The 25,321-nt window shown below is 47.1% G+C and overlaps 1 protein-coding gene across 1 annotated transcript in view; it reads right to left on the bottom strand.

The window, feature by feature from the left end:
* The window catches only part of dcc (DCC netrin 1 receptor), a gene marked incomplete at its 5' end in the record, with an annotated part of 1,018,431 nt that overhangs the window by 42,890 nt on the left and 950,220 nt on the right, over positions 1–25,321 (bottom strand). The window contains 2 exons of the mRNA XM_070862030.1: positions 5,932–6,150; positions 9,339–9,488. Of these exons, the coding sequence (XP_070718131.1) occupies positions 5,932–6,150; positions 9,339–9,488 (369 nt within the window). The remainder of the gene's footprint in view (positions 1–5,931; positions 6,151–9,338; positions 9,489–25,321) is intronic.

Here is a 25,321-nt window from a genome sequence, read left to right as displayed (position 1 = left end):
CTATAGAGATACTAGATGCATGGGTTGTAGGTGGAGTGTTTGCTAGTGCTGTTGGGGAGGGTTTAAACTAAAATGGCAGGGAGATGGGAATCTATGCAGGGAGACAGAGGGAAGTAAAAAGGGGGCAGAAGTAAAAGGTAGGAAGGAGAAAAGCAAGAATGGAGGGCAGAGAAATCAAGGGCAAAAATCAAAACGGGCCACATTACAACATAATTCTAAAAGGACAAAGAGTGTTAAAAAATCAAGCCTGAAGGCTCTGAGTCTCAATGCGAGGAGCATTCGTAATAAGGTGGATGAATTGACTACGCAGATAGCTGTTAACGGGTATGATATAATTGGGATTACGGAGACATAGCTCCAGAGTAACCAAGGCTGTGAACTCAACATCCAGGGGTATTCAATAATCAGGAAGGACAGACAGGAAGGAAAGGGAGGTGGGGTAGCGTCACTGGTTAAAGAGGAGATTAACGCAGTAACAAAGAAGGACATTAGCGTGGGTGATGTGGAATCTATATGGGCAGAGCTGCAAAACACCAAAGGGCAGAAAACGTTAGTGAGAGTTGTGTACAGACCACCAAACAGTAGCAGGGAGGTTGGGGATGGCATCAAACAAGAAATTAAGGATGCGTGCAATAAGGGTACAGCAGTTATCATGGGTGACTTCAATCTACATATTGATTGGGCTAACCAAACTGGTAGCAATACTGTGGAGGAGGATTTCCTGGAGTGTATAAGGGATGGTTTTCCAGACCAATATATCGAGGAACCAACTAGAGAGCAGGCCATCTTAGACTGGGTCTTGTGTAACAAGAGAGGATTAATTAGCAATCTGGTCGTGCTTTCCCCTTGGGGAAAAGTGACCATAATATGGTAGAATTCTTCATTAAGATGGAGAGTGACACAATTAATTCAGAGACTAGAGTCCTGAACTTAAAGAATGGAAACTTTGATGGTATGAGACGTGAATTGGCTAGGATAGACTTAATACTTAAATGATACTTAAAAGGTTGACGGTGGATAAGCAATGGCAGACATTTAAAGATCACATGGATGAACTACAACAATTGTACATTCCTGTGTGGCATAAGAATAAAAAAGGGAAGGTGGCTCAACCGTGGCTAACAAGGGAAATTAGGGAAAGTGTTAAATCCAATGAACAGGCATATAAATTGGCCAGAAAAAGCAGCAAACCTGAGGACTGGGAGAAATTTAGCATTCAGCAGAGGAGGACAAAGGGTTTAATTAGGAGGGGGAAAATAGAGTATGAGAAAACTTGCAGGGAACATAAAAACTGACTGCAAAAGCTTCTATAGATATGTGAAGAGAAAAAGATTAGTGAAGACTAATGTAGGTCTCTTGCAATCAGAATCAAGTGAATTCATAATGGGGAACAAGGAAATGGCAGACCAATTGAACAAATACTTTGGTTCTATCTTCACTAAGGAAAACACGAATAATCTCTCGAAAACACTAGGGGACCGAGGGTCTAGCGAGAAGGGGGAACTGAGGAAAATCCTTATCAGTCAGGAAATGGGTTAGGGAAATTGAAGGCCGATAAATCCCCACGGCCTGATAGTCTGCATTCCAGAGTATTAAGGAAGTGGCCCTAGAAATAGTAGATGCATTGGTGATCATTTTCCAACATTCCATGGACTCTGGATCAGTTCCTATAGATTGAAGGGTAGCTAATGTAACCCTACTTTTTAAAAAAGGAAGGAGAGAGAAAACAGGGAATTATAGACTGGTTAGCCTGACATTGGTGGTGAGGAAAATGCTGGAATCAATTATTAAAGATGTAATAGCAGCGCATTTGGAAAGCAGTGACAGGATCCGTCCAAGTCAGCATGGATTTATGAAAGGGAAATCATGCTTGACAAATCTTCGAGAGTTTTTTGAGGATGTAACTAATAGAGTGGACAAGGGAGAACCAGTGAACGTGGTGTATTTGGACTTTCAAAAGGCTTTTGACAAGGTCCCACACAAGAGATTAGTGTGCAAAATTAAGGAACATGGTATTGGGGGTAATGTATTACCGTGGATAGAGAACTGATTGGCAGACAGGAAGCAAAGAGTGGGAATAAATGGGTCCTTTTCAGAATAGCAGGCAGTGACTAGTGGGGTGCCGCAGGGTTCAGTGCTGGGACCCCAGCTATTTACAATATACATTAATGAGTTAGACAAAGGAATTGAAGGTAATATCTCCAAGTTTGTAGATGATACTAAGCTGGGTGGCAGTGCGAGCTGTGAGGAGACTGCTAAGAGGCTGCAGGGAGACTTGGACAGGTTAGGTGAATGGGCAAATGCATGGCAGATGCAGTATAATGTGGATAAATGTGAGGTTATCTACTTTGGTGGTAAAAACAAGGCGGCAGATTATCAGAATGGTGACAGATTAGTAAAAGGGGAGGTGCAAAGAGACCTGGGTGTCATGGTACATCAGTCATTGAAGGTAGGCATGCAGGTACAGCAGGTAGTAAAGAAAGCAAATGGCATGCTGGCCTTCATAGCAAGGGGATTTGAGTACAGGAACAGGGAGGTCTTACTGCAGTTGTACAGAGCCTTGGTGAGACCACACCTTGAGTATTGTGTGCAGTCTTGGTCTCCTAATCTGAGGAAGTTTGTGCTTGCTATTGAGGGAGTGCAGCGAAGGTTCACCAGACTGATTCCCGGGATGGCAGGACTGACATATGAGGAAAGACTGGATCAGCTAGGCTTATACTCTCTGGAATTTAGAAGAATGAGGGTGGATCTTATAGAAACTTATAATATTCTGACGGGACTGGTCAGGTTAGATGCAGGCAGAATGTTCCCAATGTTGGGGAAGTCCAGAACCAGGGGTCACAGTCTAAGGATAAGGGGTAAGCCATATAGGACCGAGATGAGGAGAAACCTTTTCACCCAGAGAGTGGTGAACCTGTGGAATTTTCTGCCACAGAAAGTTGTTGAGTCCAGTTGGTTGGACATATTCAAAAGAGAGTTAGATATGACCCTTACGGCTAAAGGGATCAGGGGGTATGGAGAGGGGTGGGGTACTGAGGTTGCATGATCAACCATGATCATGTTGAATGCTGGTGCAGGCTCGAAGGGCCGAATGGGCTGCTCCTGCACCTATTTTCTATGTTTCTATGTTTAATCTACCAAAATTCCCAGGATTCTGGAGAGGTCCCAGCAGATTGGAAAACTGCAAATCTAAAGCCCCTATATAAAAAAGGAGACAGGCAGAAAGCAGGAAACTATAGACCAGTTGGCCTAATATTAGTTGTTGGGAAAATGCTGGAGTCCATTATTAAGGAACCAGTAGCAGGACATTTGGAAAAGTATAATTTAGTCAAGCAGAGCCAGCATGGTTTTATGAAAGGGAAATCATGTTTGACAAATTTGCTGGAGTTCTTTGAGGATGTGACGAGGAGGGTGGATAAGGGGAAACCAGTGGATGTGGTGTATTTGGATTTGCAGAAGGCATTCGATAAGATCACGTAAAAGGTTACTGCACAAGATGAAAGTTCACGGGGTTGGGGGTAATATATTCGCATGCATAGAGGATTGGCTAACTAACAGAAAAGAGAGAGTCGGGATAAATGGATAATTTTCCAGTTGGCAAACAGTGACGAGTAGGGTCGGTGCTGGGGCCTCAACTATTTACAATCTATATTAATGACTTGGATGAAGTGACTGAGTATAATGTAGCCAAGTTTGCTGATGATACAAAGATGGATGGGAAAGCAAGTTGTGAGGACACAAAAAATCTGATATAGACAGGCTAAGTGAGTGGGCAAAAATTTGGCAGATGGAGTATAACGTGGGAAAGTGTGAGTTTATCCACTTTGGCAGAAAGAATAGAAAAGCAGATTATCTAAATGGAGAAAAATTACAAAATGTTGCAGTACAGAGGGACTTGGGGGTCCTTGTGCATGAAGGTACAGCAAGTAATCAGGAAGGCAAATTGAATGTTGGCCTTTATTGCAAGGGAGGTAGAGTATAAAACAGAGAAGTCCTGCTACAACTGTACAGGGTATTGGTGAGGCCACACCTAGAGTACTGTGTACAGTTTTGGTCTCCTTATTTAAGGAGGGATATACTTGCATTGGAGGCAATTCAGAGAAGGTTCACTCGGTTGATTCCTGAGATGAGGTGGTTGACTTATGAAGAAAGTTTGAGCAGGTTGGGCCTATACTCATTGGAGTTCAGAAGAATGAGAGGTGATCTTATTGAGACATATAAGATAATGAGGAGGCTCAACATGTTAGATGCAGAGAGGATGTTTCCACTCATGGGGGAATCTAGAACTAGGGGACATAGTTTTAGAATCAGGGGTCGTCCATTTAAAACTGAGATGAGCAGGAATTTATTCTCTCAGAGGGTGGTATATCTGTGGAATTCTCTACCCCAGAGAGGTGTGGAGGCTGGGTAATTGAATATATTAAAGGCGGAGATAGACAGATTTTTGAGCAATAAGGGAGTAAATGGTTATGGGGAGCAGGCAGGGAAGTGGAGCTGAGTCCATGATCAGATCAGCCATGATCTATTGAATGGTGGAGCAGGCTCAAGGGGCCAAATGGCCTACTCCTGCTCCTATTTCTTATGTTTTAAGGCTGACACCTTAGTTAACACATCAGCACACTTCCCTAGCCTCAGCTGTCTTTACATTCTGTATGCTTCTGATTACAAGCGAAATCCGGCATTCAGAAATATAGCAGTGCAGTGATGTTTGGTATTATCCCCATTTTATGCTCTGTAGTTTTAGGAATTTGTGTCTCCTAATCTGTAACTAAACGTATTCAATGTAATGGAGATGGTTATGAGAAATGAGTCTTTAAATGATCCTTCCTTGTTATCCTCAGATAACAACACTCGTTTAAATATAACCCACTCATGCTATTGAAGAAACTTTCAATCACTATACACACCTTCATAGATGAAGCATCAGACTGCATAAAGCAACAATCATTAATTTTTATGTTTTACTGCCCCATTAGCAGTGGCTTAGCAAAGTGCGAACAGGAATCCATTTGCTCTTAGTTTCACAATTTTTCAACATTTTGTTGCTAAAATCTATTTGTAAAAATAATGAAAATCAAACACAACCAACCAACCAAGATTTTTCCTGACCCTCACCATGCATAAATCAAACACAGCTCCTCAGTACTTCCATAAGAACATAAGAAATAGGAACAGGAGTAGGCCATATGGCCCCTTGAACCTGCTCCACCATTCAATAAGATCACGGCTGATCATCGACCTCAACTCTACTTTCCTGCCCGATCTCCATATTCCTTGATTCCCCTAGACTCCCAAAAATCTATCTATCTCAGCCTTGAATATATTTAGAGACTCAGCATCCACAGCCCTCTGGAGCAGAGAATTCCAAAGATTCACAATCCTCTGAGTGAAGAAATTCCTCCTCATCTTTGAATTAAATGGCCTAACCCTATCCAGAGACTGTGCCCCCTAGTTCTAGACACTCCAGCCAGGGGAAACAACCTCTCAGCATCTACCCTGTCAATCCTCTTCAGAATCTTCCATGTTTCAATGAGATCACATCTCATTCTTCTAAACTCCAGAGAGTATAGGCCCATTCGACACAATCTCTCATCATAAGACAGCCCTCTCATCCCAGGAATCAAGCTAGTGAACCTTCGTTCTACCGCCTCCAATGCAAGCACATCCTTCCTTGGATAAGGAGACCAAAACTGTGGACAGTACTCCAGGTTTCATTACCAGGGAGGCAGTAAAACAATTATGGTCTTGTTGTAGTAAACCATCAGATTCTCTAGCAATTGGTTAGCAGATTCATCAACTTCAAGCTGAAAATGTTGTCGCTAACATTTGAATAAACATATCATCCCAATCACTTTCCTTTAAGTAGCTGAGGAAATCAACAACTGCCAATTCACAAAAAATAATTCCAACTGTTGGCTCATTGCTGCTTACCTGGTTGAGAGAGAAGAGGCGTGTAAGGAACTTTGGGCTCCAGTGCAGTCATAGGAGGAGGTAGCAGGGGGTTTGCGAAGCTGCGCAACGGGTGAGTGGGTCGGACACAGGCCGTCGGAATTGTTCTGCTCGGAGCCTCCTCGCCTGACGGATGCTCAGGCTGTGTCTGGGTTAACATGGCTGGCTGCTGAAGGTGTGATGTTTGAACCTCACTCATGGCTTTGAAAAATAAATCACAGGTTACATCGAGTTACGTCGAGTCTACAGCACAGAAACAGGCCATTGGGCTCAACTCGTCCCTGCCGGCATTTATGCTCCACAGGAACCTCCTCCCACCCCACATCATCTAGCCCTACCACCATACCTGTAATGTATGCACCGGTGAGTATGCTCACACGTTTGTAGAGCTGTAGCAGTCTACCTTAGCCCAGCCGAGGAAGCCTGGCCAGCGAACTGGCAGGAGCTGGAGGCCAAGGTCATCGCTCGCCTAGGGCGGTGGACAGGACTGCTCCGGGTGTTGTCCTACAGGGCTCGAGCGCTAGTCGTAAACCAGTTGGTGGCCGCTATGCTGTGGTACCAGTTGGTCACTTTGACCCCTCCCCTTGTGATACAGAAGAAGCTGGTGGACTTCTTCTGGAACAACATGAAGCAGTGGGTCTCTGCTGCGGTTTTGAGTCTCCCCGCTTAGGGAGGGCGGTCAGGCGTTGGTGTGCGTCAGTACCCAGCATGCGACTTTCCATCTTCAGACCCTGCAGAGATACCTGTACGTTGAGCCCCCTCCTAGATGGTGTGCACTGGCGACGTATTTCTTCCGCCAGCACTACTGCCTCAATGATGACAAGCAGCTCTTGTTTGTGAGCCTGGGGGGCGTCAGGACCGCCATATGGGGGCTGCCTGTCTTTTACCAGGAACTCATCAGGGTCTGGAACAAAGTCGCCAGCAAGCGCAGCTCTCCACCATCTGGAGTGGCGGCTGTCCTGCAGGAGCCGCTGCTCAGGAATCCGTACCTCCATGACCGTGGTTTTAGGTGACAGTCGGACGAGAGGGCTGTGGCTGGCGAGGTGACCAGGGTCAGGGACCTGTTCGATGGTGGAGGAGCGGGTTGGATGATGCCAGACAAGCTGGCACAGCGCCTATCCTGGGCCGACGTCCGGCACGCAGCCAATGCCATCGAGTCGTTAAAAATAGTACTGGGCCCTGACTCCGTTAGGTGTGTTGAGGGGGCTCAAGCACATGGGGAGATCCTGTCTGAACTGACTCCCGTCCGGACGGAATTCCTCATCGGCGCAAACTCCTGAAACCTCCCTCGGGAGCCGGCGCCTCACAACTTGAGCCTCCTCAAGGAAATCCTCTCCGTGCCTTTCAGCTCTTCGTGGAGGGGATTCCTGTACGGACTGCTCTTGCACACTCTCCACCTTGCCATCCTCGTCTGCCATCCGGACATGCCATGGCGCACTATCTTGCCATCTGGAGGAGGCGGAAGTCGCCAATGGAGTGCACTCTATGTGGGAGTCCTCCCTCTATTTATTGAGGACTTGGCCTGGAGGGTGTTGCACGGAGCAGTCCCGTGCAATGAGTTTTTAAGTCCCAGGCCGCTTGCAATTTCTGCGGTCTGGAAGAGTCCGTGTTCCATATTTTTATTGAATGTGCAAGGTTGCATCCCCATTTTAATATTGAAGGCACTGCTCCTCAAATTCTGGTTGCAATTCAGTCCCACACTCCTGATCTTTGGGCACCCTGTGCGGAGGGGAGCGGGCAGGTCAGAAGGCCTTCTCGTAGAACTGCTCCTGGGCCTGGCCAAGGGGGCCATCAGCCGGTCCAGGCAGCGGGCGCCCGACTGCCTGCCTCTCTTCCGCGGTTACATCCGAGCCAGGGTGTCCCTGGAGATGAAGCACGCAGTGTCCACCGGTATGCTCGCGACCTTCCGTGAGAGGTGGGCACCGGAGGAACTGGAGTGCATCATCACCCCCGGCAACCAAATTTAAATTTGAACCACGTCAAAAGTTTAATTTGTTTAAGTTTGTCAGTTTTAGTCTCACCCCCCCTTTTAGCCAAGGGGCACTTGTATAATTTGTGATTTGGTGCCCTCAGGGAAAAAAAACAAAAAAAAGAAACAGGGGGCACCTGAAAAGTTTTTGGAGTGTGATCCTCCCTTTAATCAAGGGGCACTTGATTTTTTTCTACAAAAATAGTTATCGAGCTGTTGCATTGTGATTAGCTTAGCCAGTCACGTGACATTCACAAGACTCAATTAAACCCCAGTCAGTTGAGTCGAGGTCATCCACGATGAGGTTTGCAGTTGTGAGCCTAGTGGATGAACTGGTAATGTGTTAATCCTTTGTTAATAAACCAATTGTTTCTTAACAGCAATGGGTTGCTATGAATTCTTAATCGAAGAACTCATGAAGCAAATACATTACAATATCCTTCTGTTCTTTTGGAGTGACAGTAAATAAATATCCCATTTACGGCAAGAGACTTTGGAACATTCCCACACCGATATTCCTTATGCAACAGTAATAAAATTGCCTACGAACAGCACCACTTATCTCTGGGTGGGGGAAGAATGCAGCTTCTATGTTTGGAACCAGCAGGAGGGTCAATTACAATACCCCAAAAAATAGAATTGTGAGAACAAAGTCATCTAACCCACCTTTTAAACATAAAAGCTGCATTAAATCTAGAGCCCAGCACTACAGAACTGTGGTAGCATGTTGCACCACAGACTGGTGAGACTGGGTGTTCAGATCCATGATTTCCCACAGAACGAGTCCCAATCTGGCCCAATATGAAGGATTTTGATGGCCAGTTATAGAACAGAATTGCCAGATGACTAGAACTGGGTTTCCTGGCTGTTGGATATTGACTTTGCTCTTTGTCTGGGAATTTCTCCAGGGCAAAATCAGTTTTCACAGAAAAACAAATAGACTTCTCTGAAACACCCAGCAAAAATCCCCAAATCTCATGTCATAAAAATGGAATTCCTACTTATTCAATAGCTTTAAACTGTGGCTACAGAGGAGAGACAAAACAATCAAATGGATGGGGAATAATAAATAAAATACATTTATCAAAGTCTGATAACATTCCACATGTAACTCCATGGGACACCGTCTGCAGTTTTTCTGCCTCTCTTCTTGGATAGCTCTATGATATCGGCTGCCTTTCAACCAGTGTCAGTTGATCAAGTGTACAGGAAACTTGCACATTATTGCCTTGTGCATGTTCTATGTGGTGGATGTATTGAATTCTATATTGCACCATTCATCTACTTTGATGGTAAAACATAAAATTCATGGAGAAATATTTTCAAAATATCATACATAATCTGTGATATAGGAGGATATCTTGCTATTGCTAAATTCAATAAAAATTCGAAAAACATTCAATTAATAATGGATTCTTACCTGATCCAAATCCTCGATCGACTGTCAGTGTGGGGAATGGCATGGTACGCAACGGAAACTGCGGGTGGGGATAGCCACATGTTGGAGACGGCAGGATGCCGGGATATTGGGCACTCTCTAGTGTTGGAACCGGAATCGCACTTACAACAGCTGTGAACAGAAAAGAAAAAATCTCATATCATTGCTCGGTCACATTGTCTGTAAACTAAAAAGGTTTGCTGAAGGCAAAGCAATCAAAATATTGCATAAACAAAAATCACATTAAAAAATAGCTTATCAAACATTTAATGTGGTTTTGGTTTTATAATTACACTATGTTTATTCAATTAGGCTACATTTTAAATTGAATCGTATTTCATATTAATTCTGATTAACAAAAGGACACTTTCAGATTTTGCTGGAGAACACTCAAGGGAGATTGACTCCTGAGAAATTAAGTCACCAAGACATTTTGAAAATTGGAAGATAAGGGCAACAACTTTGACTGATCATCGGATGTTGTCATTACTTGTACCGATCACATCTGCCTTGACACATTTGCAATTTAAAGCTTTTAATATTTTTATTCACCGTGTATTGGAGCAAGGTTGACATTCAAGTGGGCATCAGTTAAAAATGAACAAGTTAGAAGTAAGAAGGGAAGTTCGAGTTGAACAGTAAGAGAGTTGTGAACTGAATTACTGGAGCAAGCCATTGAAACAATTGGGGTTGGGTTTCTGCTTTGGGTGCAATTATCAATCTGGGCGCAAATTGCGCACAAAATGGCGCTACTTTTCCCAAACTGATTTTATGGTTCAAGTTTCTGCTCAAATTTATTTGCATAATCACAAAAAATAAACTCTTCCATGAACCAGCGCATATCAGGCAGCATTTTAGAACATAATGTATTAAAAAATATTCCTTGATATATTGAAAGAAACCCTGGAAACACAAAGTTACGGTGGAGAAGCGGAAGACCCCCTGTGGAAATTCACCCCTTTGTGACTCGTAGGAATGACTGAATTGTAGAGCCCCCTCTTCTCTTTGATAGCCCTGTGTTACTATTGGCTCTGCAGGAACCAGATTGCAATACTCAGCATTGAAAGTGGCAATGCCCAACTAACCAACTTCATCTTCATCTTCAGTTTCTACAGCCAGCCCCAGAAAAATATAAAATCGAGGTGAGTGCTCTAAAAAAGTTCATATTCCATGCTCATCCTCTGCAACTGTGCCCAACCAACCACACCAGCAACCATCTGCACACTATGAATCCCCTCAACCTATCAAGTTTGCCCTTACACACAGGCTGCCCCCCCTGCCAACTCCCTCCATCTCTTCTGCCCATGAGCAATGATGCCTTGGGAGATCCAATGATGTTATAAAATACAAATATAAAATGATGGCAATACATGGCAGGTCAGTTTGCAGTTGAGAAAGAACAAAGATAGGGTAATATTTTGGGTGGGATCCTTCATCAGAATGTAACGGATGGGTCCCTTTGAAAGATTAAGTTATCATTCTCTTTTAGATAATGATGGACCTGCATTTCTAATATTTTCAGTTTTAATTCCTGATAAGGTTATACTTTTGCATCGTTGTGCACAAGAACATAAGGATGCTTAGGGATGTGAAAGGAACATTAGGTCTAATAGAGCCTTCTCCTTTTTCCTAGATTAAGCACACCCTTGTGTCTTGTTGCCAATGATGCCGGTGGGAGTGAGAACGGGAGGATCAGCAGTCCATTGTTTGATCTACAACAACACTGGAAATAACCAAACTTTAAAGCATGAGTGAACGGTACTGCCAAGAAATATCCTTATTTGATTGCAGATAGACTGGATGGTTGATATACTTTGACCTCCAATTTTACATATCAACCGTAAAGCCAATCATTAATTTGTTGATACAGCAGACATATTTGCTGAAGTGACTAATACAGTGCTACACACTGGTAATATATATGTTGATCATGGATTATGCCTGCAATTTCATCCATACACCCATTGCATTTTAAATGACTTATTATTATAGTTGAAAGACGTGTGTCCATAATTTCTCAGTTATTGTTCATTAAACCTAAGACACAGTTGATTTAGTTATACCAGAATGTAATATTTGGAAAATGTTAGTGCCAAGTTAATGAAAAATTAATAACTCTCATAGCCCTCATATTGAGTTAATTTTATTTATTAAGTCTTCATCTGTTTATAGCACTGATCCACAATTTACACACTCCAGTGGCCACAACCCATACTGAAGAAGCTGATGACAGTGAGTTTGGACAGCCTCGATCTGGAGACATGGGTCCAAAACATAAAACTGCTCCAAATTTAGCATGAAGTGGCAATCTTGCTCTGATTGAACACCACCAACAACAAAAAACACTTGCATTTATATAGCACCTTTAAGGTAGTAAAATATCCAAGGTGCTCCACAGGAGCATTATCAGACAACATTTAACACCAAGCCACAAAAGGAGATATTAGGACGGTAATGACCAAAAACTTAGTCAGAGGTTAGTTTTAAGGAATGACTTAAAGGAGGTGAGAGAGTGAGGATATGGGGATCGGGAGGGAAAGTGGAGCTGAGTTCAAAGATCAGCCATGATCTTAATGAATGGCTGAACAGGCTCGAGAGGACGTATGGTCTACTCCTGCTCCTAATTCTTATGGGTTGGATTTTCGGCATTACTGATTTCGGGGCGGTAATGGCGGCGGGGAGGTCCTGATACCGCCTGGAAAAAGTTTGCACCCTCGTCTGCAAATTTGGGCAAAAAATGAGGATCCATGATTGGGAGTGTTAAATCAGGCGTCACATCACGAACTTTGAGCGACTGAGCATTATAAAAGGTCGCCATTTTGCGCATGTACAGATGCGTTTCAATTTTCCCGGGCCCAGTTGGTACTTTAGGGCGTGGTGGCTTCCTGCACGCATGCGTTGATGACCCGGCCCACTTCTGAGACTTCGGCAGAGATGGCGCAGCAGGAGGGCAGGCAGCATGCCAAGAGATTCTCCTCAGAGACTGCTGAGCCTTAATGCAGGCTGTTGAAAGAAGGTGGGCTGCACTGCATCTGATTGGGGGAGGGAGGCCGCTGCCCAGCATTTTCAAGTGGATCTGGCGTGAAATCGCACAGGAGGTGTCAGCGTCAGATACGGTGGCCAAGACTGACACACAGTGCTGCAAGAAGTTCAACGACCTCACGAGGGTCAGCAGGATGAGTACCCTTCATATTTATGTAGGTCTGTCATCCTTCCAAGATCGATGAAACACACAATGTGAATTATTAGGTGGCACCGCCCCTCCTCAATATGTTGCAGGCCATGCTGTGGGTTGCAGAATGTAGCAGAAAGCTGAAAGCTCAATTCTCCAGCCATTGGCCCTGCATTCAGGATGCACCTACCCTCTTGTACCCTAATCATTGTCAAGCCTCCTTGCACTCCACACCTACTGCAGATACGAGTTTCCTAAACATTACCCTGAGCCACTATTCTACCAGTCTCTCTCACCCTCCCAGTCTTTGAAAAACCTCAGTCACCAGCTGCACAAATTGAAGTGAAGACATTTGCACATCCACACTGATATGTCCTTACTATACAGTATAAATGCACACGAGGCCCATACTTGAGAGAAGGTCACTCTGTGACCAGTTACTTTTATTACCAAGACCTCAAGTGATGAAGGTGGGTGGAGCTTCCCCTTTTATACCTGAAAGTCCAGGTTAGGAGTGTCTCCCACAAGTTCACCCCCTTGTAGTCAATGTTCTCAAGGTGTACAACTTAGGTCAGCTTATACATAGGTTACAATGATAGTTGAATACATGACATCACCTCCCCCCCAAAGTCTTATTGGGATCACACGTTAAGTCTCTCTGGTGGTTTACACTCTCTTGTAGAGCGCCTGAGTTGGGGCTCCGGTTGTTGGGCGCTGGCCTGAGTGTCTGCTGTTTGCGGTGCCTCAGGCCTGTCCGGACTGCCCACAGCGACTGGGCTCTCCTCCACTTGGTTCCGGTGTTCGGTCACCTGTGGTGGAGTAAACTTTACGTCGTGTTCTTCCTCTGCTTCTTCTATGGGGTTGCTGAACCTCCTTTTAGTTTGATCCACATGTTTGTGGCAGATTTGTCCATTGGTAAGTTTAACTACCAAAACCCTATTCCCCTCTTTGGCAATCACAGTTTTGCAAGCCATTTGGGCCCTGCAGCTTAATTAAGGACAAAAACAGGGTCATTGACATCAATACATCGCGCCCTCGCATTCCTGTCATGGTAGTCACATTGTGATTGACGCCTGCTCTCAACAATTTCTTTCATAGTAGGGTGTATAAGGGATAACCTGGTTTTGAGCATCCTTTTCATTAGCAGCTCTGCGGGTGGAACCTCTGTGAGCGAGTGTGGTCGGGATCTATTGGCCAACAGGAGGCGTGATAAGCGACTTTGTCGGGAACCCCCTTGGATTCTGAGCATCCCCTGTTTGATTATCTGCACTGCTCTTTCCGCCTGGCCGTTTGAGGCCGGCTTGAATGGTGCCTTCATGACATGGTTGATTCCATTGCCTGCCATGAAGTCCTGGAATTCAGTGCTTGTGAAGCACGGGCCACGATCACTGACCAAGACATCCGGTAGACCATGGGCGGCGAACATTGCCTGTAGACTTTTTACCGTGGCAGAGGATGTGCTTGAATTTAAAATAGCACACTCAATCCATTTGGAGTAGGCGTCTACTACAATCAAAAACATTTTTCCCATGAAAGGACCTGCGTAGTCCACATGGATGCGTGACCATGGCTTGGGCAGGCCAGGACTTGGGGCTAAGGGGGGCTTCCCTGGGTGCGTTGTCAAGCTGAGCACACGTGTTGCACCTGCGAACACAAAGTTCCAGGTCTGCATCTATCACTAGCCACCAAACATGTGACCTGGCAATTGCCTTCATCATGACAATGCCCGGATGCTCATTGTGAAGTTCTCTGATAAACACCTCTCTGCCCATCTGGGGCATGACTACTCTGTTTCTCCACAGTAGGTAATCGGCCTGAATCGAGAGTTCACCCTTGCGCCTATGAAACAGTTTAAATTCCTCAGGGCGTGCTCCTTACGTGGCTGCCCAGTTCCCATTCAGGACACATTTCTTAACTAAAGACAGTAGCGGGTCTTTATTTGTCCAGACTTTAATTTGACGGGCTGTCACAGGTGAGCCTTCACTTTTGAAAGCTTCAACAGCCATGACCATCTCAGCATCATGCTCAGTTGCCCCCTCAGTGGTGGCTAGTGCGAGCCTGCTGAGTGCATTGGTGCAGCTTTCAGTGCCCGGTCTGTGCCGAATTGTGTAGTCATAGGCGGCTAACGTGAGTGCCCACCTCTGTATGCGGGCCGATGCATTTGCATTTATGGCCTTGTTGTCAGCCAAAAGGGACGTTAGGGGTTTGTGATCTGTCTCCAGCTCAAATTTCCTGCCAAACAGGTACTGGTGCATTTTTTTTACTGCATATACACATGCTAGCGCTTCCTTTTCTACCATCCCATAGCCCCTTTCTGCCTGGGACAGACTTCTGGGAGGCATAAGCTACCGGCTGTAACTGACCATTGGCATTCACATGCTGCAACACACACCCGACCCTATAGGACGACGCATTGCATGTTAAAACAAGTTTTTTACATGGGTCATACAATGTTAACAGCTTGTTGGAGCATAACAAATTGCATGCTCTATCAAAAGCCCTTTCCTGGCTGTCCCCCCCAGACCCAATCGCGACCTTTGCATAGGAGCACGTGTAGTGGCTCTAACAGCGTGCTCAATTTGGGAAGAAAGTTACCAAAATAGTTCAGGAGCCCCAGGAACGAACACAGCTCCGTCGTGTTACGGGGTCTGGGTGCTCTCTGGATCGCTTCTGTTTTGGACGCAGTAGGTCTGATCCTGTCTGCAGCTACCCTCTTCCCCAGGAATTCTACCTCTGGAGCTAAGAAGATGCACTTCGCCTTTTTCAGTCGCAGCCCTACCCGGTCCAGTCTGCGTAGCACCTCCTCCTGGTTGTGGAGGTGTTCTTCAGTATCGTGACCTGTGATGAGGATGTCGTCTTGAAAAACCACCGTCCTTGGAATCGACTGGAGGAGGCTTTCCATATTTCACTGAAAGATCGCTGCGGCCGCACGAATCCCGAACGGACATCTGTTATATTCAAACAACCCCCTGTGTGTCATGATGGTGGTCAGCTTCTTTGACTCACTCGCCAGCTCCTGGATCATGTAAGCTGAGGTCAGGTCCAATTTTGAAAAAGGTTTGCTACTGGATAGCATCGCAAAGAGGTCATCCGCTCTCAGTAGCGGGTACTGGTCTTGGAGTGACACTCAACTGATGGTGGCCTTGTAATCATCACATATCCTGACCAACCCATCCGCCTTGAGCACCGGCACGATCGGGCTCGCCCAGTCACTGAATTCGACTGGCGAGATGATGCCTTCCCTCAGCAGGCGGTCCAATTCACATTCTATCTTTTCCCGCATCATGTACGGCACCCCTCTGGCCTTGTGGTGTACTGCCCTGGCGTCCGGGTTTATGTGCATCACTACCTTGGCCCCCATGAAAGTGCCGATGCCGGGCTGAAATAATGAGTCAAATTTGTCCAGGACCTGTGAGCATGATACTCGCTCCACAGAAGAAATTGCATTGACATCGTCCCATTTCCAGATAATGACAGCAAGCCAACTCCTCCCCAGTAGTGCGGGACTGTCCCCCGGGACAATCCTGAGTGGCAACCTGTTCTCCGAATCTTTGTGGGTCACGACTACCGTGGTGCTGCCTAGCACTGGAATGATCTCCTTTGTATATGTCCGTAGCTGTGTGTCAATCGGCAATAATTTTGGCCTCCTGGCCTTGGACACCCACAGTCTTTCGAACTGTTTGATACTCATCAGGGATTGGCTGGCCCCCGTACCTAGCTCCATTAATACTGGGATGCCATTGAGGAGCACTTTCATCATTATCGGTGGCGTCCTGGTATATGAACTGTATATGTGTTCCACATGAACTCACTGAACTTCAGCTTCCAACGATTTCCCCCAGTATTCATTTGACATCGTAGGACTTACATCGGGCCCGTCCTCCTCGTACATCAACCTGGCTGCAGGCTTCCTGCACATACGTACCAAGTGACCGCTGACGCTCCAGTTTCTGCAGGTATATTGTTGATACCTGCAAGCTCTGGCTGGGTGTTTGCCTCCACACCTCCAGCATGAGCTGGAGACCCCGTTGTTGGAAACAAAAGGTCCATTACCAGTCGATCGTCTCTGACTGTCTCTGTAACTGTCCTTAAGCGCACCATTAGCAGGTGTTGATGGCCCCATTACTGGCCGCATTGTCCATTGCAATGGCATGAATCGCCGTTCAGCTAGCCATTGTCTCTGTTGAATTTCCCCTTTGGGTTCGACTACATGCTGGGGCATGTCCGATTGCCCTTGTCTGCCGAGAGAACTGTGTGCCACGTTAACAATGTTGACTCCCTGGTCGGTTGCCGCATTTTAGCCAAGATTTTTGTCATATATCATTCTGGTCTCTTCCTCCCCTGAGATAAATGTCTGGGCTATCAGAACCACCGCTTCCAAGGTCAAGTCTTTGGTCTCAATCAGTTTCCTGAAAACCCCAGCGTGTCCGATGCCCTCAATAAAAGAGTCTCGCAGCATCTCCGCTCTGCATGCATCTGGGAACTTACATAGGCTCGCCAGTCGCCAGAGATCTGCCACGAAGTCTGGAACGCTTTGCCCTTCTCGCCGCCAGTACGTGTAAAACCGGTGTTTCGCCATGTGCATGCTGCTCGCCAGTTTAAGGTGTTCCCCGATCAACTTACTGATCTCTTCGAACGTCTTGTCCGCCGGCTTCTCTGGCGCTAGAAGGCCCTTCATCAGGGAGTATGTTCTGGATCTACAAACCGTCAGGAGATGAGCCCTGCGCTTGTCGGCCGAATCTTGTCCTAACCATTCCTTAGTGACGTCCAGCGGGAGGGGAAGCTCGGAGGCCAACTCACTGGAGGGTGAGTCAGCACAGTGGTCCTGCTGAAGAACAGGCAGACGTGGATCTGGACTTGGTGGCAATGTCCAGGGAGAACACACAGATGCACCGTGAGCTCATGGCTGCATTGGGTAGGATCCCCGAGAGCATCGACAAATTTGCTGCAAGTGTTGCAGAGGGTGCTTCACACATTGTCTCTGCAACTCAGAACTCCAGCGAGGCCATCATTGCCCAGTCACAGAGTCTGGTGGCCTCCAGCAGCGACAGTGGTGTGCCAGAGTGTGTGGTGTGTGCTGTTGATCACGTCGCAGTAGCGATTGCATCGCAGGTACAAGCTATGCTGCAGCTTGGTGATGTCATGCTGTCGCTGACTGGTGCCATCCTCTCTGTCTTCCCCACTATCCAATGGGTAAGTGACGGTGCCGAAGTAGGTCAGCAAGTTATGGTTACACATCATGCTCCAGATGCTGAGGCCCGGTTCCGTCTGAGTGTGAGTGGTTCCCAGGAAATGGAAAGTGCTGTCCTTCCTCAGGATGACAGCATTCCGGCTCCCACCACTGACTCCCCCACCATGCACCTTACGTGGTCCACACCCGAGCCACATAGACTGCTTCGGCCGCTGGGCAGACACAGCAGTCCATAGCTGGACCTTCCAGGCCCAGAGCTGGTCAAGGGCGGGGGGGGGGAGAGGGAGGGAGGGAGGGGGGGGGAGAGGGAGGGAGGGGGAGAGGGAGGGGGGGGAGAGGGAGGGGTGGGAGAGGGAGGGGGGGGAGAGGGAGGGGGGAGAGGGAGGGAGGGAGCGGGGGGGGGGAGGGAGGGAGGGAGAGGGGGAGAGGGAGGGAGGGAAAGAGAGGGGGGGGAGAAGAGAGGGGGGGGGAAGAGAGAGGGGGGGGGAAGAGAGAGGGGGGGGAAAGAGAGGGGGGGGGCAAGAGAGGGGGGGGGCAAGAGAGGGGGGGGAAAGAGAGGGGGGGGAAAGAGAGGGGGGGGAAAGAGAGGGGGGGGAAAGAGAGGGGGGGGTCGGGGAACAGGAGCGGGTGTCGGATCGGGGGGGGGGAGAGCGGGTGTCGGGTCGGTGGGGGGGAAGAGCGGGTCGGGTGTCGGGTCTCGGTCGGGGCGGGGGGGGGGGGGAGCGAGTGTCGGGTCTGGTCGGGCGGGGAGCAGGAGCTGGCCGTGGGAGGAGCCTTATTCACGCAGCCCCAGTGAGGCCATTGGGCCAGGGCTAGGGGCTGCGTGCTTCGGGCCCCTCCCACACAGTTCGGCGCCTGGAGCTACTGCACTTGCGTGCCGACTGTAGCGCGCATATGCAGAGGTCCCGGCACTGTTTTCAGCGCAGGGACCTGGCTCCGCCCCCCCATAGCTCGTGCTGGCTGCGCCGAGGGCCAGAGGACCTGTAAGTCGGTGGAGAATACCGAGGATTTTTTTAGGCGCCGTTTTAGGCGCGAAAAACGGGCGCCCAGCTCGGAGGGGCGCCCGTTTTTTTTCTTGTGGAAACTTGGGCCCATTGCGTGGCCAGCAGTAGATGCATCCTTCAGCTTCCTCCTTTCAAGCAAACCGGCAACATGCGGCTCTTGCTCCGGCAGCATCTCCTCGCTGCCTCCCCCATGGATGGGGTGGCTGTGCAATGGATGCCTCAGTAGGCTCCTCGTCATCGTCCTCCTCCTCCTGAGGTGGGCCTGCTATCCCCACTGGCAATGCCTGGCCCCTCATGATGGCCAAGTTGTGTAGCATGCAACACACTACAATGAATTCAGAGACCTGTTGAGAGGAGTATTGAAGGCTGCCTACAGATCAGTCGAGGCATTGGAAGTGCTGTTTGATGAAGTTGTAGATGGCTGCATGGCTCTCATTGTAGCGCTGCTCGGCTTCTGATGTGGGGTTGTAGAGGGGGGTCATGGACCAGGTGGCTTGGCCATATCATTTGTCCCCGACCAGCCAGCCATGCTCTTCCCTTTGTCGCTGAAACATTCGTGAGAAACTGCTCTCATACAAGATGAAAGCATCATGTGCGCTCCCTGGATAGCGGGCATTCACTGCGAGGATGTGCTGCATGTGGTCGCACACCAGCTGAACGTTTAGGGGGTGGTATCCCTTTCAGTTTCTGAATAACTCCGCATTGTTGAATGGTGCTCGCAGGGCCACGTGTGCAGTAAATGGCTCCTTGAACCCTCGGGAAGCCTGCAATTCTGCCAAGCCCACATGCCCACTCATTCTGGCTCTCACTGCTCATTGGGAATGTAATGAAGTCCATTCTGCAGGTGTACAGAGCCTTTGTAATATGCTGAATGCAGCGATGCGTAGTATATTGAAAGATGCTGCATATGTCCCCTGCTGCTGCCTGGAAGGAGCCGGAGGCATAGAAGGCCAGCGCCACAGTCACTTTCACTGCGACGCGAAGCGCAGTCCTGTTGGCGCTGGAAGGCTGTAGGAGCTGGCATATCTCTGTCAGCACTTCCTTTCAAAAATGCAGCCTTCTCACACACTGCTCCTCAGAGAGCTGGAGGTATGAGCATTGGCGTCTGTAAAACCGTGGGGGCTAAGCCCTCCTCCCCAGACATCTTTGGCCTCTCCTCATCCATGTGCCGACATGGCCAGCAGCCCTTCTTCTAACTTGATGCTGCCTGGCAATTGCATCCAGCATGATACGCTGGCGAACTCGTATTGCCCCCATTAAATTCTCTCACTGACCTGGTAATGCCACTGTAATGGCAGATAAAACTTTCAACTCAGAGCTCAGAGCTGTGCGCAGCTGTTGCAGTCAATGTTAAATACACCACCAATACCACCTGTTGAACCCTGGGAAGGCCTCTTTTTTCAGACATATCCTGGGGCAGGTGTTTAATGAAGTGTTGGTGCCAAAATTTGCTTCCGGGGCGCCAGCGCAGCATTGCGTGACGACTGACGTCATGATCTGATTGAAAATACAGGGCGAGGCGGGAGCAAATCATGAGCTGAATTTACCGACGGGACGGTAAAAGCTGGACACCCACATTAAACCTAGAAAGACCATTTACTGCCCCTCTGGGGCACATACGGAGATGCAACTGAGCCAAAAAACCAGCCCATAATTCTTATGCTCATGAGGCTGAGAGGCTCAGGCAGGGAATTCCAGAGCTTAGGGCTCAGGCAGCTAAAGGCAGGGCTGCCAATGGTGGAGCAATTAAAATCGGGGAAGTGCAAGAGGCCAGAATTGGAGAAGCACAGAGATTTCAGAGGGTTGTAGGGCTGGAGGAGGTTACAGAGATAGGGAAGGGCAAGATGTTTGAGGGATTTGAAAACAAGGTCGAGAATTTTAAAATTAAGAAGTTGCCAGAACGGGAGCCAATGTCGGTCAGCGAGTACAAGGGTGATGGGTCTTGGTACAAGTTAGGATACGAGCAGTAGAGTTTTAGATGAGTTCAAGTTTATGAAGGGTGGAAGATGGGAGGCCACCAAGAGGGCATTGGAATAGTCAAGTCTAGAGGTAATAAAGGATGGATGAGGGTGGTCAGCAGCAGATGAGCTGAGGCAGGGGCAGATTCGGGCGATGTTACGGAGGTGGAAAGAGTGATGGAGTGGATATCTGGTCTGAGAAACTGCAAACTATCACACCGTTACAGTAAAGAGTACTCTTTGAGTTTGGGACTTGATGCTTAATTAGGGCAGAGCACAGGATGTTTAATTTTTGGAATTGATAAACTGTATCTGACCTGGGAGTGCTTTATACTGACACTTGTGTATGAGTTCTGTTATGTATGGAGAAAGAGTCATACTGAACACTGTGAGCTCAAAGTAAAGTGTGACCATAGTCTTTTATTGCAGGTCTCCAGAGTGCCTCTCCAACCTAAGAGGCCTCCTTAAATACCTGTGCTCACAAGGGATTATGGGATCCCTTGGAACTCCAGGGGATGGGCCCTCTGGTGGCTGTATAGAATAAATACAAGTTTACATATATTAAGTTCCAAACATTACCAAGTTTGATTCTAGGTGACTGGGTGTCCAAGAGAGCTGTGTACACCTTGGAGTCATAGAAAACATAGAAAATAGCTGCAGGAGTAGGCCATTCGGCCCTTCGAGCCTGCACCACGAGTCTGAGGAGAACAAATGCTTATTGGAAATCTAAGGAGGAGAGATTTGTTTAGCACTGGAAATCGGTGTAAGGTGGCGACGTGAAGGGTATGCAGGCCCAAGGCTCATTGGGAATTGGTGCTTGGGCCTCATCTGCATAAAACTGGTGAGCTGCGGACGCCAATCGGGCATTCCCCTGCAGTTTGCTGCTCATGACCCTGGGAAAATCGTCCACCTCCAACACCAAGCAGGTTGGTCCTGGGAAGGGACACAAGTATAAACATGTTAACTTCCCTTTAAGGATGGCTGGAGGCCTTTGTAGACCTGGAAAACACCAAGCGACCTGGTCCGCCCAATTTATGATGCACTTGAAGCGGGCTCCTAAAACAGGCATAGGACCCTGATTAGCATATTAAAGGTGTCTAACACCAGTTTCAGGCGGTCATGGCTTAAAATTTGGCAGTTCCAGGGAGATCAGGCCCGAGAGATCCCGCACTCTAAAATTGGCATTCCCAACACTTGTATATTGCCAAATAAATGGAGTGTGAAGGGGACGATTTTCCCCTCCTAAAATGAATCTGTTCTGTGGCAGGACAATCCCTCATTGCACATCCTTATTGCCTATAGTATTTAAGGGATAATAAGGACACCATCTAGCATTTTCCAAAGATGAATGACTGACTGACATGTGAAAGATGTTAAGTGATGTGATTGATAACATGTGAAATGAATCTAAAGGACAGATTTCTTTTTTTTTAGTTATTATACAAGGTCAAAAAACCTTTCATCAGAGCCTCAGTTTATACATTTACAATTCAGTGTAATAAAGTGCAACGAAGAAACCTCTCACCCATAGGAACAGTTATGCACAATTTCAAAATTATTAACAGCTCTATAATTTGGTGTAGCCACCCACTCAATAGCTGACCTCTGAATCTTATATTCACAACATCATTTGGTAATGCTAAAATTCATCCCTGTAGATGTCACTTCCCATTCCTCTAACCTTTAACCTTCATTGCTTACGCGTGCATGAAAATGGGATTGTGCTAATCATTCGTGGACTGTATTTTCCGGTGATGTCTACCTCCGGTTTCGCCCCAGCAGGACGGCAATGGCAGCACTGAGCTCTTCCGGGAGGTCAGCTTCCAGCGTCCCGCAGGGGTGTTTGGTTAACTGAGGCGCAAACTGTTCCCGGGCGCAAACTTTACCGCCCCGACGCCATTACCGCCCCAAAATCTCCAAAGCCCAAAATCCAGCCCAATAAAGCTCCTTTCATTTTCAGGACCTGGTCGTCGAATTTCTGCTGAGATTGTCCCAATCTCCTGCCATAACTTGATTGGGACAATTGGGGGAAGATTGGGGCAACACCCTCCTGCTCCCTGAAGTTTATGTTTACAGCATTAAACAGCTGAAAACAATTGTTCGTGCTGTTTTTACATGGGTTCTGCTCAATCTCCCATCATAGTTACAGCAGGAGATTGGATGAGCCCCCACGGAAATTCAGGGCCATATAGTCTATCTGTAAATGTAGAAAATCTTACAGCTGTCACAATTCATGTCTGTACACTTGACTTCCTGTTGCCATGTTTTTCTGTGTTCACATTTTGCTGTTCTCACTTCATGCGTCCACATTTATAATGTGTTTTGCCCAATGTAAACTTGTCATGCTGATGGTGTAACAGCTTTCTCAGCTGCCTCTGCCTCCTCCTTGATTTTTCATCAGGTAAGTTTAATCTTTCTTATATGTCGCACTTTTTCAAAGTTACAAAGTGAATCTATGTTTCTCCCCTACTTTAAGCGTGCTGTTGCCTTTCAGTCTTGTTTCTGCTTGATCCTTCACCTCCTACTTCACTCACTCATTGGGGTAAGGTTACCATTGTTAATGTAATGAATGTAACAACTTAAAAAAAAATTCTCCCTGGCTTGTGCCAGCCCGAATGTAGGTGTCCCGAAATAATAAGAAAGAAACCAAGCACACATCCTAGCCTCCTGCTGTTGGCATCAACCCTCTCACATGCAGGGACCTTCTCTTGATAAATATCGTAATCGCGATCCTGCTCAAACTCGGCCAGCGCAGTGAAGTTCTCGATGCCAAACACTGCAACCGCTAAAACCTCTGTCCAGCTTGCCAAAAGTTAGTTGTTTGCCAGCCGTCACTTAACGAGGTCATTTGTAACGCGCGTCCAGCGTAAACAGGGACGGTAGCAACTCTCAAAATTACAGCGCTGACCTTACTGCCCCGATCCAACAGCCGCCATCTTATGTAGGGTCCTGTGAAGGGCAGTTCAGGCGCTCACCTGTTTCCGGCGAGAGCCTCATTACAGTATGCAAACCGAGGTCCAGGGACGTATGTATGACCCCAATGTAAGTTTTAGGTGCCAATAGCTGGAGCGGGTTAACCAGTGGCCCTAAAAGGAAGAGGTAAGTTTTTTAAATTTCTTTTGATTTTATGGGGCCAGGAGGAGCATGAATGCTTCTCCTAGCCTCAAAAAACTTCTGGCCCAAAGCTGGCTCATTCACACTCCCGCCCGCCCCCCACACCCCCACATCCCCACATCCCCGCGGCCACTATTGCCCCCTCCCCCTCCCTCACCCACCACCCCCAGTAAATTTTAGGCTCGGCTCAGCATCAGAGCCACTTAAGTTCCTGACCCCGACCCCCCGCTCCCCCCCACCCGGCATGCAATGTGAGCTTGCCGGCCTATTTTAAATAAGTCCCGGACCCCAAAATGGTTCAAGCCTCTCAGCAGGGACCTTGGGTGTGCGTTGAGACAAGATTGGGAGCTGCTAACACGAAATCTATTCAAACCTAAAATCAACCCCTAAATTTCTGGGAGTCGATTTTCAGCACCTGCCACACTGAAGTAGTTCATAGAGTTATTTCTCTCCCCTCTCCCCGCTGAGGCACTTTACCAGTTCTCCTCTCTGCAGCAGCAAATTTTCAGCTCCCTCCAGGCAAATATTAGCCTTTGTCCTCCTTTGTTCCCTCCTCATGTTCCTCCCCTCCTCTTCTGCTCCTCCTCTTCCATCCTTCCTCCTCTCCTTTTCTTCCTCTCTTCTTTCTTTCTCCTCCCCTCCTGCACCCTTTCCTCCCACTCCCCTAAAACCCCTTCTTCTCTCTCATTTGTCCTCCTCTAAACCTCTCTCTCTCTTCCCTCTCCCTTCTCTTCCCCTCATTCTCCGTTTTCCCCCTCCTCTCCACTTTTTTTCTCAGTAACTGATATTTCTAGTCAAACAAAATAAAACATTCAAAATATTATATATTTCACAATAATACGATTAAATTTATCCAGTAAATTGTCTTACGTGTATTTTAGTACCTTCATTAAAGTTTTATTTCAGGGCCTAAGGCTCTGCCAAAAGCCTGGGTTTCGACTAGATTTTTGTGCCAGTGGTGCTGTGCTGGTAGCTGAATTTGGAATGTACAGTCTGAGCATGTGCAGCGTACCTAATTTCTCAGGATGCATCATTATTATAGTGTCAGCTTAATGATTTTCAAAAATAGTTGAAGAAAAGCTAGAGAACAAACTTCCAAAGTTTTAGTTAGGTAATGTTGATTTTGACAGTTTTGTTTTACATCCGTTGTAGTTTCAAAGAAGTGCATGAAGCTGAGGATGTCTTTCCTCATGCTAATGTTAGTTCAACTTTCAAAAACACTAGTTTAATTTTGAAGCTAAGTAATAATGCCACTCTTGTTTTGTTTACAGTTGAAAACCTAAGTATCCTAATTATTAACATTAGTGAGACAGGTATTTAACCCCTGCCCCTAAACCCGGTGAGAATTGTGAGCAATTGTGATTTATCATCAATTATATCATTTTATTTTTGTCAATTTTGTGCTTGTCATGACCAAAGATGTTCATGTGGGCTAATGGAATTCTTTCTCCAACGTCCTAGCAAGAAAGTTGAATCCAAGGGGAGGCTGGAGGAAATAATAAAGGAAATGAAATTTTAGATAAGCA

The sequence above is a fragment of the Pristiophorus japonicus genome, chromosome 2, assembly GCF_044704955.1.
Source record: "Pristiophorus japonicus isolate sPriJap1 chromosome 2, sPriJap1.hap1, whole genome shotgun sequence".
In the NCBI taxonomy this organism is placed as follows: domain Eukaryota; kingdom Metazoa; phylum Chordata; class Chondrichthyes; family Pristiophoridae; genus Pristiophorus; species Pristiophorus japonicus.
This window is presented reverse-complemented; position numbering and strand designations above follow the sequence as displayed.